The 15,133-nt window shown below is 38.9% G+C and overlaps 1 protein-coding gene across 1 annotated transcript; it reads left to right on the top strand.

Moving 5' to 3' along the window:
- The first annotated feature begins 12,304 nt into the window (after positions 1-12,304).
- LOC115727628 (probable phospholipid-transporting ATPase 8) lies at positions 12,305-13,731 on the top strand. Its single transcript, XM_048275902.1, has 3 exons — positions 12,305-12,387; positions 13,052-13,150; positions 13,497-13,731. Exons 1-3 carry the CDS (start codon positions 12,334-12,336, stop codon positions 13,683-13,685), a joined length of 342 nt encoding a protein of 113 aa, XP_048131859.1. The 5' UTR covers positions 12,305-12,333; the 3' UTR covers positions 13,686-13,731.
- Positions 13,732-15,133: the final 1,402 nt, after the last annotated feature.

Genomic DNA, 15,133 nt, shown 5'->3' with positions numbered 1-15,133 from the left:
AACTATTTTTTTGACCATAAAAAAAATCCTATATTGGTATAGCTATGATAAAATTATCCCAAATTAATTTTTTTCATAAAAAATTCTAAATTGATACACATGTGACAAATTTACATGAAAATTTTCCGTTAGTTTCCGTTAAATCGAGTTAATACCATGAAAAATCTTAAATTGATACACATGTTACAAACAGAGGGTAAGATGTACCCTTGACAATTGCTACGTGTCATCCAACTCAGTAATTTAACGATAATATTTAACGGAAACTAAAAAGGGTAAATTTGTCATAGCTGTACTAGTTTGGGATAAATTTATCACAGTGTGTCAGATTGAAATTTTTGGTGGTCAAAAAATAGTTTGGAGTTAAATTTGTCATATGTGTACCGGTTTGAAAATTTTTATGGTATTTTCCCTTTATTGTTTAATTGAACTTAACTAAGATTTGGGGTAACTAGAATTTTGGATCAAACCGATATCATTTTGGTCTTATAACTTAGTGCTTTAGTTGTCCTAACACTGCATAGGATGATGAATAAAAAAATCACGTCAATATTTTTCATTAGCTAAATTGGACAAAGTTAATTAAAGGGCTTGATTGCACCAATTTGGCTTGTATTAAGGCTTAATGCTTTAGTTGTCCAACACCACGTAGGAGGAAGAATTAAAAAAAAAATCATCATCATTTTCTATTAGCTAAATTGGGCAGAGTTAATTAAAGGATTTGATTGTACCAATTTCATGCGTATAACGATTAACTGCACTTTTTGAAAAAAAAAAAAATAGAACTCAATCGTACTTTTATGACAAGTTTTAGGATTTTTTGTGAATCCTTCAGGAAAAACTAACAAAATGGAGGGCGTTGCCTGGCTAACAAAGTAATAAAATTCAGTAAAGGACTGCGGATTTTTCCTGGCGTGACGAAGTAATAAAACTCCCACTCTTAGCATGTGATGATGAGGATTGGGGGAAAACGGGGATAAAGGATCCTCACAAATTTGATGTCAACACTCATCCTGCCCCACCAAAGAAGGGCCCACGCATGTTCAGATGGCTTACCAAGAGCAGGCAAGAATACTTCTTTATCGGATCTCTTTTCTTTGGTGAAAAAGCTAAACATGTGTAACGTGTTATCTATATCTTAAGTTATGTTCTTTTCTTGTAGTCATTGGTCTCTTTAACATGCTTGACATCGCTTCATTTTGTACGTAAAATTCAAAAAGTTGATTAGACATGCTTGTCCTTCTGCTTCATTTTGTACGTGAAATTGAAAAAGTTCATTAGACATTCGTCCTTCTGCATGCTAGATGCAAATTGATGTCTTCAAGATCGGCCTTGCTGACAAAAGAAAAGTAAAATAAGAAAAAACAAATAATAATTTGAACAAATATAATTAAGTACTCTCCACATCATCATTGATTGTGCCACGCAGAATGACCGGTGTCCATATCATCGGTTTTCGATCAAAATTGGTCGGATCGAATGAATTGGCACAAATGCAGAAAATATTTAGCACACAATTGGCAAAAAAGGGGGGGATTTGATTGAATTGATACAATTGTAATACATTTAAGACTTTCCGATAATTCTTTCCAGAGATATAAGGATAAGGATAAGTTTCCTTAGAGTGCCATAACTTATATATAACGTTCACTTGAGTGTCATAACTTTTTTATTGCTCACTTCAATGCCACTTCGAAGTAAAATAGTGTGATTGAGTGCTATTTTCAGGAAATCATCCTACGTGAATTTTTTAAATAAATTTTCATTTGTCAAGTGGATTATTATTATTATTTTATTATTATTTTCATGACCCTCGCCGACCCTCTCCGGACATCGACTAGTAGGGCCCCAAAGGCCATGGAAGAGGCCATCGTGGCCCCGGTAGCCGCGGGTGAAGCCGCCTCACCTAGATCTAGGGAGGACCTTCACGGCCCCATTGGCCGCAGGCGAGGCCGAGTTGCCCGGTTTGGCGAAAGCACGATGGCCCTCACCCATTGATGGCGGGGCTGCAATTGTAAGGGATCGGAAATTTCGCAAATAGGATTATTAAGCAGAATATTTAATTTGAATTTGGATTAAAGGTGGTTATGAGTCAAATTTTAACCTATGGACGTGATGGACATTAGAACCATGGATGATTGATAAGGGCGCGACATCGTCGGAGTGAAAGGATTGTTAGGTGATGGCTTGAATCTTTTGGAATTGGTTCACGAGGAAATTGGTCCGGATGGAACCCGCAAGGTGGCCCGCCACCTCACCCTACCCCAACTGACCTTAACTCCTATATAAACCCCATCCTTCTCTCTCTCCTCCCATTCTCCTCTTTTCTTCTTGTGGACGCCATCCCCTCTTGTCTCTCTCGTTTCCTCTCATTCACGCCTAATGTAATGTACCAAAATTTTGACGTCTAAAAGGAAAATTGGGTTCGATGAATTTTAATCATGAATTCCAGCTTGGCAAATAATATTGGATTTTTGAGTATTTAAGGGACAATAATTGGATTATTCCGAGACATCGGTAAGAGAATATCAAGCCCGGGTGGTCGAGCCGTCACATCGCCGCATCAATACCCTTCGTGCCCGAGCCCAGCCCCGATCGAACCCTAGTTGTGAAATTACTAATGTGCCCTCGGTTGTTTGTGCCAAATGACTAACCTGTCCTCATTTATCAAATTACCGTTTTGTCCATAGATATTATGCATATAGGACAAAAGTAATTAATTTTGATTTGACCATGTGGGTCCCCCAATTCACCACACACACACACACACACACACACACTCTCTCTCTCTCTCTCTCTCTTCCCCCAAACTCCCGACGGCATCACCCCTCCCTCACCGTGCGACCACCACCAACACCAGCCCCCACCCACTCCGCCTCACATCACCCCTTCCCCGTCAGCAGCCCGAGCCTTCGCCTACCGCCTTCGTTGCCTCACCGAGTTGCGTTGGCCCGCCGAGCCTCGCTAATAAGCCCCGCAAGGTCAAGAACCCCACGGTTTCCATCCTCCCTCTCAGCCCATATTGCACTACACTCCTCCGTCATCCTCCGTTCATCGTACCGAGCCACCCTAGCCATCGCTACCTTGCCGCTCATCGACTAGTGGCTTCTCGGGTTAGCCCACCAGCCTTCCGGCCCGAGAACCCTAGCTAGCCGAGACCCACGTGCAACACGAGCCGCCCAACCACCCATGACCCACCACCAGCCATCGTCCCGCCATTGAGCTCTCCCTTCACCGCCGTGAGTTGTCGTCACCGACAGCCGACTTGTGGCCCTCCGCCGCATGCCCTTACCCCCGAAGCCCTCACCCCTGCAGAGCCGACCCTCGAGAGCCCATGAGCACCCGAGGTTGTCGTCGCCGCCGTGAGCTTGTGTTGCCGCCGAGACTCGAGAGTCGCCCGCCGTTGCCTAGTCTGACCCTAGCCAGTCGTCCCGCGACTCGCACCATTGAAAAGCGAGCCGTCGTGTCGCCACCGTCGTCTTCGTCGGACCATTAGTTAGTGAGTTAACCTCTAATATCCGATTAGGACGTTAATTGTATTTAGGGATGTATTAATTAGTGTTAATTGTGGATTAGTTAGTTTAACAGTGGTTATGTTAAATTAATTAACCATGGTTAAATTAATTTAACCTTGATTAGGTTAAGTAACCATAGCTACTTTTAATTAATCATGGTTACTTTAGTTAACCAGGGTTACTTTTAATTAATTGTGGCTACTTTACTATTAACCATAGTTGCTTTGTTTTAACCGTAGTTATTTTATTTAACCTTGGTTACTTTAATTGATCGCGGTCGGATTAATTAACTCAAGCTGAATTAATTAATTATTGTGGTACCATTTGACCGTGGCTAGGTAAATTAATTGAGATGAGTTGACTGATTAAAATCGGGTTAATTAATTAAGATGGACTTAATTAATTATGATTGGGTTAATTAATTACAATTTTACTAATTAACCCTAGTTGGAATAATTAATTATTATTTAATCAATTATTATTGGGTGATTGTTTGTTGACTTCTATATACCTTGATTGTGTATATATGTATGGTTGAGAGATTAATCACCCTTATATAGATGCATAGTCGGGTGGATAATGCGTATTCATGTGACCATGTGTGAACCAAGATTTGAACATGAAAATAGCCTTGAGTCGAATTTTGAGCACGATTGTGTGTGCATTGGGTTAAATGCAAAGATATAAAGCGGCTTAGTTGCCTGGCGTGTTTATGCGGTCACATAATGGTTACCGTTACCCAAAGGTACTTGGGGACAAAGTTGACACTTGAGGGTACTTGGGGTCGAGCCCGGTATATTCGTGTAGAGGGTTTTTGAAACCACATGGCTTATTAGATGTCGGTCGTGGCAAGGTGAAGACCAACGCTTCTTATAGGAATGCCTAATTGTTAGTCTATGCCGAGGGTACTTAGAACCACATGGCATTTTAGTAGCCGTTGTCGAAGGAATGTGATGAAGCTCGGTCTTGCTGGAAGAACACCTTCTATTGTGCTAAGGCCAAGTGGCCATTAATAATCAGAACACGTGTGATACATTATGTATGAAAATTGTGATGGTTGTTTTGGTTGTATGCCTTGGTTATGTGCTATTGATTGCCATGATACATATTGCATAATATGTAGACCAAGGTGGGGTAAGATTGCATGTGATTGATGATTGACTGTTAGGATGTGCCCGATCCTGTGGTAAATAAAGCATGGCGATAGTCGCATGCTATTGATCTATTATCGACACTTATCTTGCATGTTAGGCCCCCTTGAGCGAATTAGTGCCATGTTTGAACTTAGGCGTTGACTCACAGAGATTTTATATCTCACTCTTCTATTGTTAAATTTTTTTCAAGACCAAGGTAATGGAAATTCGGCCGATGAGGTTTAGGTTACCACTTGACCGGTCCTTCGACATCACGTGCCATCCGATCCCTAGTTCGAATCGAGACGACCCTCCGTGTCGAGGAGGGATTGGGATATCTAATTTCCCATCATTTCTAGGTTTGGTTCGTTCGTCACGGGGACTAGCTCTTTGGGCCGATCCGCGGCTTTGACGGGCCGTCGTCTGCGTTCCCTAAGATCCAGACTTTGGACCCTATTGATATAGATATCTTGGATGGTGAAGTGGAGGACTCGAAATCCGACCACGACTATGAACCCGAACCTCCGCTAGATTATTACCTCTGTGTAACTGTGGTCGAGAAGACCTTTTTGATGGAGACATGTTGATATGGATGTTGAGGGTGAAGTTGGCCTTTCGTTTGAAGTATAGATATAACTTTAACCTTACCCCGACCTAGTATCTTTTTGACGGTTGAAGGGAGCAGCCTTGAAAATTGGGCTTGTAGATGCGGTAGCTTCCTTAGGATTAATAAATATCTATAAATGAAAATAGTCTTTTGTTGATATGTGATTTGACCGCCTACTTTTCTATCCCTACTATGTTATTTATCTTTTAGGAAGTAGCACGGTCCGTATGCGTTGAGTAAAAGGATAAAAAGAGTGGGTTGATGATGTTCCCATGACGTCATCCTTTAATGACTTGAGGCACTTTGGTAGGGTTGCTGCGTACTCGAGGATTGGGGCGTGACACCTCATACCCGCGACCTCATTCTGCCCGATGCCTCAACCCAATAACCACTAGCTCAACCTCGATGATGTTCCTTAGCTCAGCCCCTTTGTCGCTCCCTTGTCGTCCCCCACACGCTCACCCACTCCTTCCTTCCTCTCAATCGTGCTACCCAAAGAAGGACAAGGCAGCCCGAACTCGTTCTTGGACCGATTCAGTTCCCATTTTCTTCATGGATGACACTAAGGCAAGTATCCACCTATCCTCATCCTTTTTCTACCCAATCATCATTGATTTTAGCTCGGATCGTCGATATTGAAAATGGGTCTCTTAAGGAAAAGATCTAATTGCATGCAAGGGTAAACAGCTTTGAATGGACGATCCGTTGCTTGCTTTAGCGCCCACAAGTCTTGGGCAAGTTGATTCTATAGTTTGATCATCGTATTTGTAGTTGAATTGAGGTGAATTGAAGTGGACGACAAGTGGGTGTTAGGCGTGAATCAAAGGCAAGAGGAATTGAAGATCGCAACTTGTTCTTGATAATTTAGGCGTAGGAACGAAGACAATTGGAACCTCTAATCCTTTCCACTAGATTAGCTATTTGTTCGCTGATTGGGCGTGAAGACGCTGCTTATGTTTAGGTATGCCTAGTTGAATTTCTACTTGCTTGCATAGGGAAATTGCTTTGCATGTCCGATCTATTGCTTGAGTTAGGATTCCGTAGATGTGGATAAGCTGATTCTACGAGTCGATCATGCTGATTATTTCCGAAGTGGTGGGAATCGAGGTTATGTTGCACTTGGGTATACGATCTTGTGGTTGTGTGGAGTGTGTGGTCTCGTAGTCATGGGTGGTTGTGTTGTGGTGTCATTATGGATTGCATCCGAGTATCGGAGCATGAGTTGTGTTTGTGGCCTGAAAAGTGGGAGGTCGAATGCATGTGATTGATTGATGCTCATTCATGCATGGGTCATAGGTTGGTAGTTATTGCACTAAAAGATGAAGACGAACAAATGAGTGTGCATGAATGAGAAAGTAAACTCGATGCTTCAATGTGTATAGTATCGGAAGTGAAACTTCAATTTGTCCGGTATCGAAACCCGATACTTCAGTGTTTTTGGTATAAAAAGTGATACTTCAGTTTGTCCGATATCGGAATCTAATAATTCAATGTATTTTGTATCAGAAGCGGTACTTCAATGTGTTTGGTATCGATAGTTACTTCAGTATGTCTACTAACGTCACATTACTTCGATGTGTCCGGTAATGTTTTGTCGGATGTGCTCTGACGATATTTCGTGGGAACCAAAAGGAAATTGGGAAACCGTGTGTCGGAGCCCGACGATGCGTTTGTCAGAGGTTGAAAAATGTGCGAAGCTTGATTTGGTTCTAGAAGGTCTGAGTTGATCCCGGAATTGATCGTTGGGTTTGTCCTGAGATACGGGTTGGTCCCGTAGTAAGATGGGTCTGTCCCACTTGACAATAATGAAAAGCTAAGGTATTTATTCCTTAAAAATGAGGCCCGTGTCCCTCGGAGACGAAGTTAAGGCTTGTGTCCTTCAAATAACCATGGCCTGTATCCCACGAAAAACGATTCAAAAGTGGAAACTGGAGATTAAACAACGAGTCACTACTTGCTCATGCGCGTGAGGTTCATTGTATAGGTTAAAGTCATAGTTCTTGATGTGTGAAGTTGTCATTGAGTCTCATCTTTGCTTGTATTTGGCGTGCAGTGGATTGCATGTCAAATCTACCGGTTGTGGTTCTTGTTTGATTGAGTGTTGAATAGGTAGTTTAGTTAATTGGTTTAGAAAGTTTTACCTGCTGAGCTTCGGCTCACTCCCATTAATTTCACCCTTTTCAAGATTTAGATGGCCATTTGACAAGTAGTGGACGAGATGTTGGCATTGGATGGAGAACGCCGTTGGAGACGGCGAAGAGTACTCTAGAGTGGCTATATCTTTTGTAATCCTCCTAGTGTATTCGTATGACCGTAGGCGATGATGTATAAAACAATTATTTATCTATATAAAACCAGTTGTTTTACCTTGCGTGGTTTATGTGTGCTATGTAACCATGTTATATAAATTAGCGAACCCAATAAGGCCATACCTTGTTGGGCGTGCCTGCCATTTTCTTTTCACATGCATTTGTGATTGTTTGGCCGTTGTTTGTTTCTAGTTTATCTAGCTTTTGCATGAGCCCTATATACTGTAAGACTAAACAGAGCTCGTAATTAATGTTGGATGATGCCCTAGGACGTCGGAGCTCTAATAAAGCAATGAGGAAAGGTCCTTCACAGCAATGCCCTCGCCTAGGGCCTTGGCATGGCCATGACAGCCTCGTTGGCCGTGAGCAAGGTCTTTGCGGTCAGCGAGGGTCACCGACGAACCTCGTAGGCACAGAAAAAGAAAATCAAAGAAAACAATGGCAAAAGATAAAAGTAAAAATTTGAAAAATAAAAATTTAAACACAAAAAATAAAGAAAAATTAATAGACAAAATTGATAAAATTGCGCACGTCATATTTTCTTGTGTGCATGTCGTATTTCCGGTGACATAAATCACCAAAGGGCACTTAAATGATCAATTTTTCAAACTTGTGTCATTCAAATGAGAGAAAAAAATTATCGCACTCAAATGAACATCGTAAAAAAGCTATGACTCTCTAGGTTAACTTATCAACAGAGATACAAATTGATGTCTTCAATGGATGCAATGCGCCCAATATCTATCATGTTTAGATGATTCATAGAAAAATTTGAAGTGGTTGTCATTGCAGAATTGAAACTTGAATATTTTGGTAAGATTACATATTTAAAATGGTCCTTTCTTAGTTGGATAGGGTCAGGGTCAATTTATCCATAATCTAGGTTAAATAGTCACTTTCTTTAGGCATTTTATTTTGGGCCTTCAATAAATCTGAAAATAAAAAAAATCATCTTTGCCATCTCATTCTTGCCACATCCCCCTTTGCCATGTCATTCTTGCCACATCATCGTTTGCCATGTCATTTAGAATTTCATGTTTAGGCTAATTAATTAATCATTTAGATTGTATGTTAGGCTTAATTTCATTTAAATTCAATGTCATTAGAATAATCATGTAGTTTAATTAAATTCTTATGCATTCTTAAGATAGTTTGCATTTATCTATGTTATTGCATTTAGATTAGAATTCATGCATTGCATAGAAGTTAGATTTCATTTAAAAAAGTGAAAATCAAAAGAGAAAACATAATTGTCTAGCGTATGCTCCTTGTGATTATTTGATTTCTAAATGTTTGTTTATTGATTGTGCACCCGCATGGTAGCCTATGCCAATGACTTAGGTTAAAATCAATTAAGATTGCTTGATTAGATATTTTTTTTCTTCATAAAATGAAATGGTGTCAAAAGAGCATAGAGCAATCCGTAATTAAGTCCCCAAACTTAGATCTCTAGTTCGTAGAAATAAAATAGTTTCTCCTGCTATATTATTTAGATTTCTAATCAACCTATTGTAAATGATTATTGACGACTCCAAATTAAATCTTTGCATGAAATTAAACTTAAATTACGATTTGGTAGAGTTTGGGAGAACTCGAATTAGTTTAGTTAATTTAATTAGCTTTGTTATCCATTAACCTAATTTTAAGGTCGCGATAGTCCACGTCAGCAATTTTTGACTAATAGGACTAAATTGGCAAAAGGTGAAAATGTTTAGCATTGAATCAACAAACTTACAAAGTTTAGGACTGAATTGACAAAAGTGCAAAAGGTTTATGACTTTTGTGACAATTTTCCCCATCAATTTTCACTCCAACTATGTTTACATTTGATTTTGATGATAATACTTAACTTGATTGTTTTATTTTTGCATTTAATCCAAGTTCGTCAAAATCACCTATTCTCCTCCCTCTAAATGATATTCCAGCGTACAACATCTTTCAATGTTTATTTCTTCAGTTAAGTTTATTACTTTATAGTGAGACACTATTGTGAACTTTCAGTGGCTTATGAGCTTGGTAGTAGATTGTTTTAAGCATGCTTGATCCAATAAGAAGAAGGTGAGTAGTTTTTTTTTTCTTTTTCCTTTTCTTAAGAGGTGAGAAGTTGCTGGCCGAGCCATCATGCTCTCTTATCTCCAAACATTTTAGACTCTAAAGAAGATTAGAGAATGAACTCAGTATAAAAGAATGGTTTTCATTTGCTATTCATTTACAGATTGTACACATTTATAAAGAGAAAAAAATACCTTTGACACTAAATTTTGACTAACATTTTTAGTCACCAATTTTTTCATAAAAATTAGAGATTAATTTTGATTCCTACAAAAAATAATTAAATTATTTTTCATATGCATTAGTTTAATTTTCTACTTGCATTGTGTTGCATTTGCATATTTATTGGACTGGTGGTGAATGGACATTTTTCAAAGTTTTGAGCTTAATTGGACGATTTGGACTGAGCCCACAAGAGCACAAAATTCGGCTGAAATCCATGATCATCATTAGGGGCCGAAAATTGTAATTAAAATGTCAAATGAAAAATTAATTTACTAATTGGAAATTTGCAGAACAATTAAGCTCTTTACTCTAGGGTTTCTTAACGTTGCTCTATATAAGGGTTTGTCGTCACACGTTTGGAGTGGGGATTGGCTCAGAAAGTTCAGAGTTTTTACTGAGAAAATTTGAGAGAACAGCAAGAGAGAGAGAAAGAGCGAGAGAGCAGTTGAAAAGCCGAAATCATTTCCTCAGTCATATAATTCATGAAGCCTCGCTTCCTTCACGTTTTTTCTGTCTTCAAGTGGGAAGTTGCAGCCGAGAGCCTCCTCCTCCTGATCCGACGCCTCCTTGCTCACTGACCTGACACCCACCAAACAGAAGGTTGTGCTTCCATGACCAAAAGAATTGGCAGAGGAGTTTTTGGGAGTCAACTTGACTGATCCAACGTGGGAGGAAGGATTCTCAGTGGAGTACCGTGAAAAGAGGCCACAAAGAGACAAAACGTTAACAAAGGACACGCATGAAAGAGCCTGAGATCAGAAAGAGAGAGGGTAGAGCGAGGTGATTTTTGGCTTGGTCTTGTCTAGTTCGTGCGGGGAAGGAAGAGTTTCCAACAAGCTTTGCAATGCCAACGTGATTCCTAGCTGTCGGTCCGTCGAGCACAAGCATTGGCGCGCAAGATTTGGGTGCAAATTCAAAAAGGAAAGCTTATCTTGCAATCAAGGTCATTTTCAAATCTTGAATAGTTAGAATATTGTGTTATATATTCCACATTGAATGAATATTCGATTTGCTTGATTTAGAACTTTGCAATATATCGTTGCCTAAACTGGAAAATTGCATGTCTAAATTAAGTATCTTGAAAGCTTTGCAATATGTCACTTGCCTAATTGGAAAGATTGCACATTTGAATTTGGACATTGAATATTTATAAAAGATTAGATTGTAATGTGAACATTTTGAGATCTTTGTAATAAACTTGTGATAATCCAAAAATCTTTCTGAATATACTCAAGATACCAAAATATTTATAAATGCGATCGATTAGGAATTTTCCGATCCGCAACCGTATACATGGGAATAAGTCTATCTATCAAACTTTAGATGAAATTATTTTCATAGCGGGTATTTCGAATTTTTAGGGTCAATCTATCGGGACTTTAGATCAAAACTTATTTTGAAAAAAATAGGTGGTTACCTTTTCATGAAAATATTTGCAAATTTAATTTAAATTCACTCATAAAAATTAAAAACAAAAAAATCAGAAAATTTTTAAAAAAATTTTTGTCTCATGTCTTTAAATTTCGTGTCAGAAAATCAAAGAAAATATAAAAAAAAGGAAGATATGGTTTCTTAAAAACCATGTTTTATCACTTTTAGAAAGATGGGATTTTTGTGGAAAATCTTGTCTTATTGATTACACTCATTAAATGAAATCATTTGGACCCATTTCAATTTTTTTAAAAGATGTAGACTTAGCGTTAAAAAATTTTCTTAAAAATTTTGGAAATTAAATCCGAAAACCATAAGTTAATCTTGGACCAATTCAGCCTCATTTTTATTTATTAACTTTCAATGTCGAAAATTACTAAAAAATACAAAAAAAATGTATTATCATTCTGGTGCATTAACTTAGTTATAATTTTTCTTCTTCTTTTTGCCTTTTTTTTTTTTACTTTACAAAAACACAATCAAGAAATTAGAAATTAAACTTACGAATCAAGAATGATATATTTCTACAAAAATAATTTTGAATAGGAATGAAAATATAATAATAAAACCCAGACGCCTATAGGTGGCACCATTGCCACACCAACGTTGGAAAGGGCCGCAAGTGTTGCCAAGGCCTTAGCGACTCGCCAGCCACAAACCCTTGCCTAGATTTGGGCAAAATATATTTTTAACATAATTTTAACTAAAAATAAATTAAAAAATAAGCTAGAAGAAGAAGAAGAAGAAGAAGAAGAAGCTAGTACTTCGTCGCCACCCCACCATCGTCGGGAAGGGTCGGCGATGGTGGTGGAATGGCCGGCAGCACTTGTCCAAATCGGCGAGGGTCAGCGGCCCTCAGTGCTAGCCGAGGATCGCTGAGCCTTGGCCGACCATTCCCCACCATCCCATACAAGCAATTGATCACGCCTCAAAATATCATGTTAGATTGGTATGTCGGAGTCACCATCCCATAACGAGGCCCACGGTGTCCCTCCTTGAGATTGAGGATTTGATATCTAATTTACACGTTATCAGTTGGTGGTGGTGCAAATGATATTAGTATGCTTCAAGAGGCCGACATCGGAGTTGGCATTAGTGGTGTGGAAGGGATGCAGTTATACCTATCAACTATACCATCTATATGTGAAATTTCCCACCATAGTCTCTGCAAATTTTCCTGCCGTCATAGTGGTTTGCTAAGGATGTACTAGTGGGAGGTGTATGATCAGCAGATTGTGATCTCTATTTCGGATCTTAAGGTTTTCATTGTATGGAAGATGAGTTCATTTTCTTTTTTCTGTTCTTTCGTCCTCTTCCTTTTTCTTGCTGTGGAATTTGGATTACTAGATGGCCCTGGCTGACAAAGGCCAATTCATCTCCAGATCCACCGGCAGCATTCTGGTCTGTTCATTAGAACTATCCAGAATATGGCAGTAGATGATGGAAAGTTTGTCCTCCTGAGGCCTCCCAAGTGCCATTGTGGTGTAGTTGAATTTCAACCGGGGAGATATAGACTTCTGCCTGTTCCTGAGAATACAACTCTATCTTTGATACGAGTGTTTGATATGTTGGCTGTTTACTCTAAAGCTAGCTTAAGTTTCGAGATAATTTACATGTAGTGCCTCTGTCTTGTTTGCTTTGGTGCATGTAGACTTCATTGCTGTTCTATAACTTATGTCGCCTTCCGATTTCTTCTCCTTCGTTTTTTCACGATTTAATATTTTGAATCAGATTGTTTAGCAAGTGATTTCTCAGAAGCCAAGTTTTTGCTGATTGCAGGCTGTAATGGCAAGTGATTTTGCAATAGCCCAATTCCGCTTTCTGGAACGTCTCTTATTGGTGCATCGCCATTGGGGTTACAGGAGAATCGCAATGATGGTAAAAACCTTGCTTAAGTTTATTTTTTAAGGTACAAGATACAATGGAAAAATTCTGTGCAACAGATTCTGGATCTTTGCTTATCCATGTGCGCATTTTTTTGGACGTTATGTTGTTTGCATAGACTCATGCTGACTGTATGACCAGCATATAAGTTTAAGATATAGTCAAAGGCAAGGGAGATAAGTCTTGTACCTCTTGCATCATGTTTTGAGTTGAATGAAATGCTCCATCCGTCCGCTTCAAAATGCAATGTCTTCTTGTGTCTCTGGGACGGAGGAGTGGAGGGTCAGATTTCTCATATCTGTGGTCTATATGTAATTTACATTCCTTCTTAATATTGCAGATTTGCTACTTCTTCTACAAGAACATTGCATTCGGACTTACCCTGTTCTGTTTCGAGGCCTATGCTTCGTTCTCTGGTCAGCCTGCTTACAATGATTGGGATGTCATTCTACAATGTATTCTTTACATCACTTCCTGTCATAGCTCTTGGGGTTTTCGATCAGGATGTTTCTGCATGCCTTTGCCTTGAGGTATGCAAATCTATCTTTGAGCAGCGCCATATAATTTCAACTGTGAGGAATGGATAGTTAGTACAGTCTGGTCCCGTACCATTTCCCAAGCTAGGAAGAACTTTGATTCTTTAGCAAAAAGATATACCTCGGTGCAAATTTTTGCAGATATGATTACCTAGATAAGGCACAAATTGCTTTAGCCCTTGCTTCGGGCATAGGCTGATGTTTTTGTTTAAGCAATCACTTCAACTTGCTTTCATTCCTTACCACTTTTTCAAGTTAGGCGTTCATGTCTGCTCCAAGCATTATCTCCAGCATTCTTATAAGAATCAGCTTTTCGTATTATACCTAGGGCGATATCCTAAAGTACATAGTACACTTGATTGATAGAATGGCTGTTTGAGGCCAGTGATATAGCAATAAAATTTGAAAAAAGTACGTCTTGTAACTGAACTTGACCATAACAGTGAGAAAGACCTAACCTATAAAGCTGAGGCACACGGTACTCTTATTTTCATGGAATGTCACTTGTTCTTTTCTCTCTCTCTGTGCAATGAAGTTTTCAGTAGAATAGGACAAGGCCATATTTTACTAAACTACTGCTTTCTCACAATGCAGTATCGTTTGTTATATCAAGAAGGAAAACAGAATATCCTCTTCAGTTCACTACAAAAAAAAAAAGATTTAGTCACAGAAAATTAGCGACGAAAATAATTCGTCGCTAATTTGCGACGAAACTAGCAACGAAAAAAACATTCGTTGTTATTTGTGATGAAAATAGCGACTAAAAAATTTGTCGCTAATTAGCGACGAAAATAGTGACGAATAGTTTTTCATCGCTAATTGGTGACGAAAATAGTGACAAAAAAAAATTTGTCGCTAATTTGCGACAAAATTAGTGACAAAAAGTATATTACAGATGTTGGTTTAGCGACGAAAACCATGTTCGTCGCAAATTTTTCCACGAAAATGGAAATTCGTCGCTAAATTAGCGACAAAAAAAAAATTCGTCGCCAAATTACAAATGTTGGTTTAGCGACGAAAACCATGTTTGTCGCAAATTTTGCCACGAAAATGGAATTTCGTGACAAAATTAGCGACAAAAAAAAAAAATCGTCGCTAAATTAGCGACGAAAACCATGTTCGTCCCACATTTTGCCACGAAAATGGAATTTTGTCGCTAATTTAGCGACAAAAAAAAAAAATTCGTCGCTAAATTACAAATGTTGGTTTAGCGATGAAAACATATTTTCGTGGGGCCCACGCGTGGTGTTCGTGCGATATAAAGGAGGGGTGGGGGGAAGCTGACACGATGGAACGCTTTGCAATGACATCGTGAATATGCTCACTTGGTAGCCAACACCTAGAAAAATAACCAACCCCTAACCTCGCAGTTCACCGGGGCATTTTTGAAAGTAAATAACTTAATCTACAGAGACAATTAAACCAAACCGAAGGTACCAAT

Source organism: Rhodamnia argentea, chromosome 3 (assembly GCF_020921035.1).
Source record: "Rhodamnia argentea isolate NSW1041297 chromosome 3, ASM2092103v1, whole genome shotgun sequence".
Lineage (NCBI taxonomy): Eukaryota > Viridiplantae > Streptophyta > Magnoliopsida > Myrtales > Myrtaceae > Rhodamnia > Rhodamnia argentea.
The sequence above is the reverse complement of the archived record's forward strand: the minus strand, read 5'-3'. Positions and strand labels throughout refer to the sequence as shown.

Bases quoted from the DNA above. Each gene is read 5' to 3' on its own strand.
- LOC115727628 (XM_048275902.1), top strand. From the start codon at position 12,334: ATGCTTCAAGAGGCCGACATCGGAGTTGGCATTAGTGGTGTGGAAGGG. The intron at 12,388-13,051 runs TTATACCTATCA...TGCTGATTGCAG, and splicing joins GTGGTGTGGAAGGGATGCAG to GCTGTAATGGCAAGTGATTT. The intron at 13,151-13,496 runs GTAAAAACCTTG...TTAATATTGCAG, and splicing joins ACAGGAGAATCGCAATGATG to ATTTGCTACTTCTTCTACAA.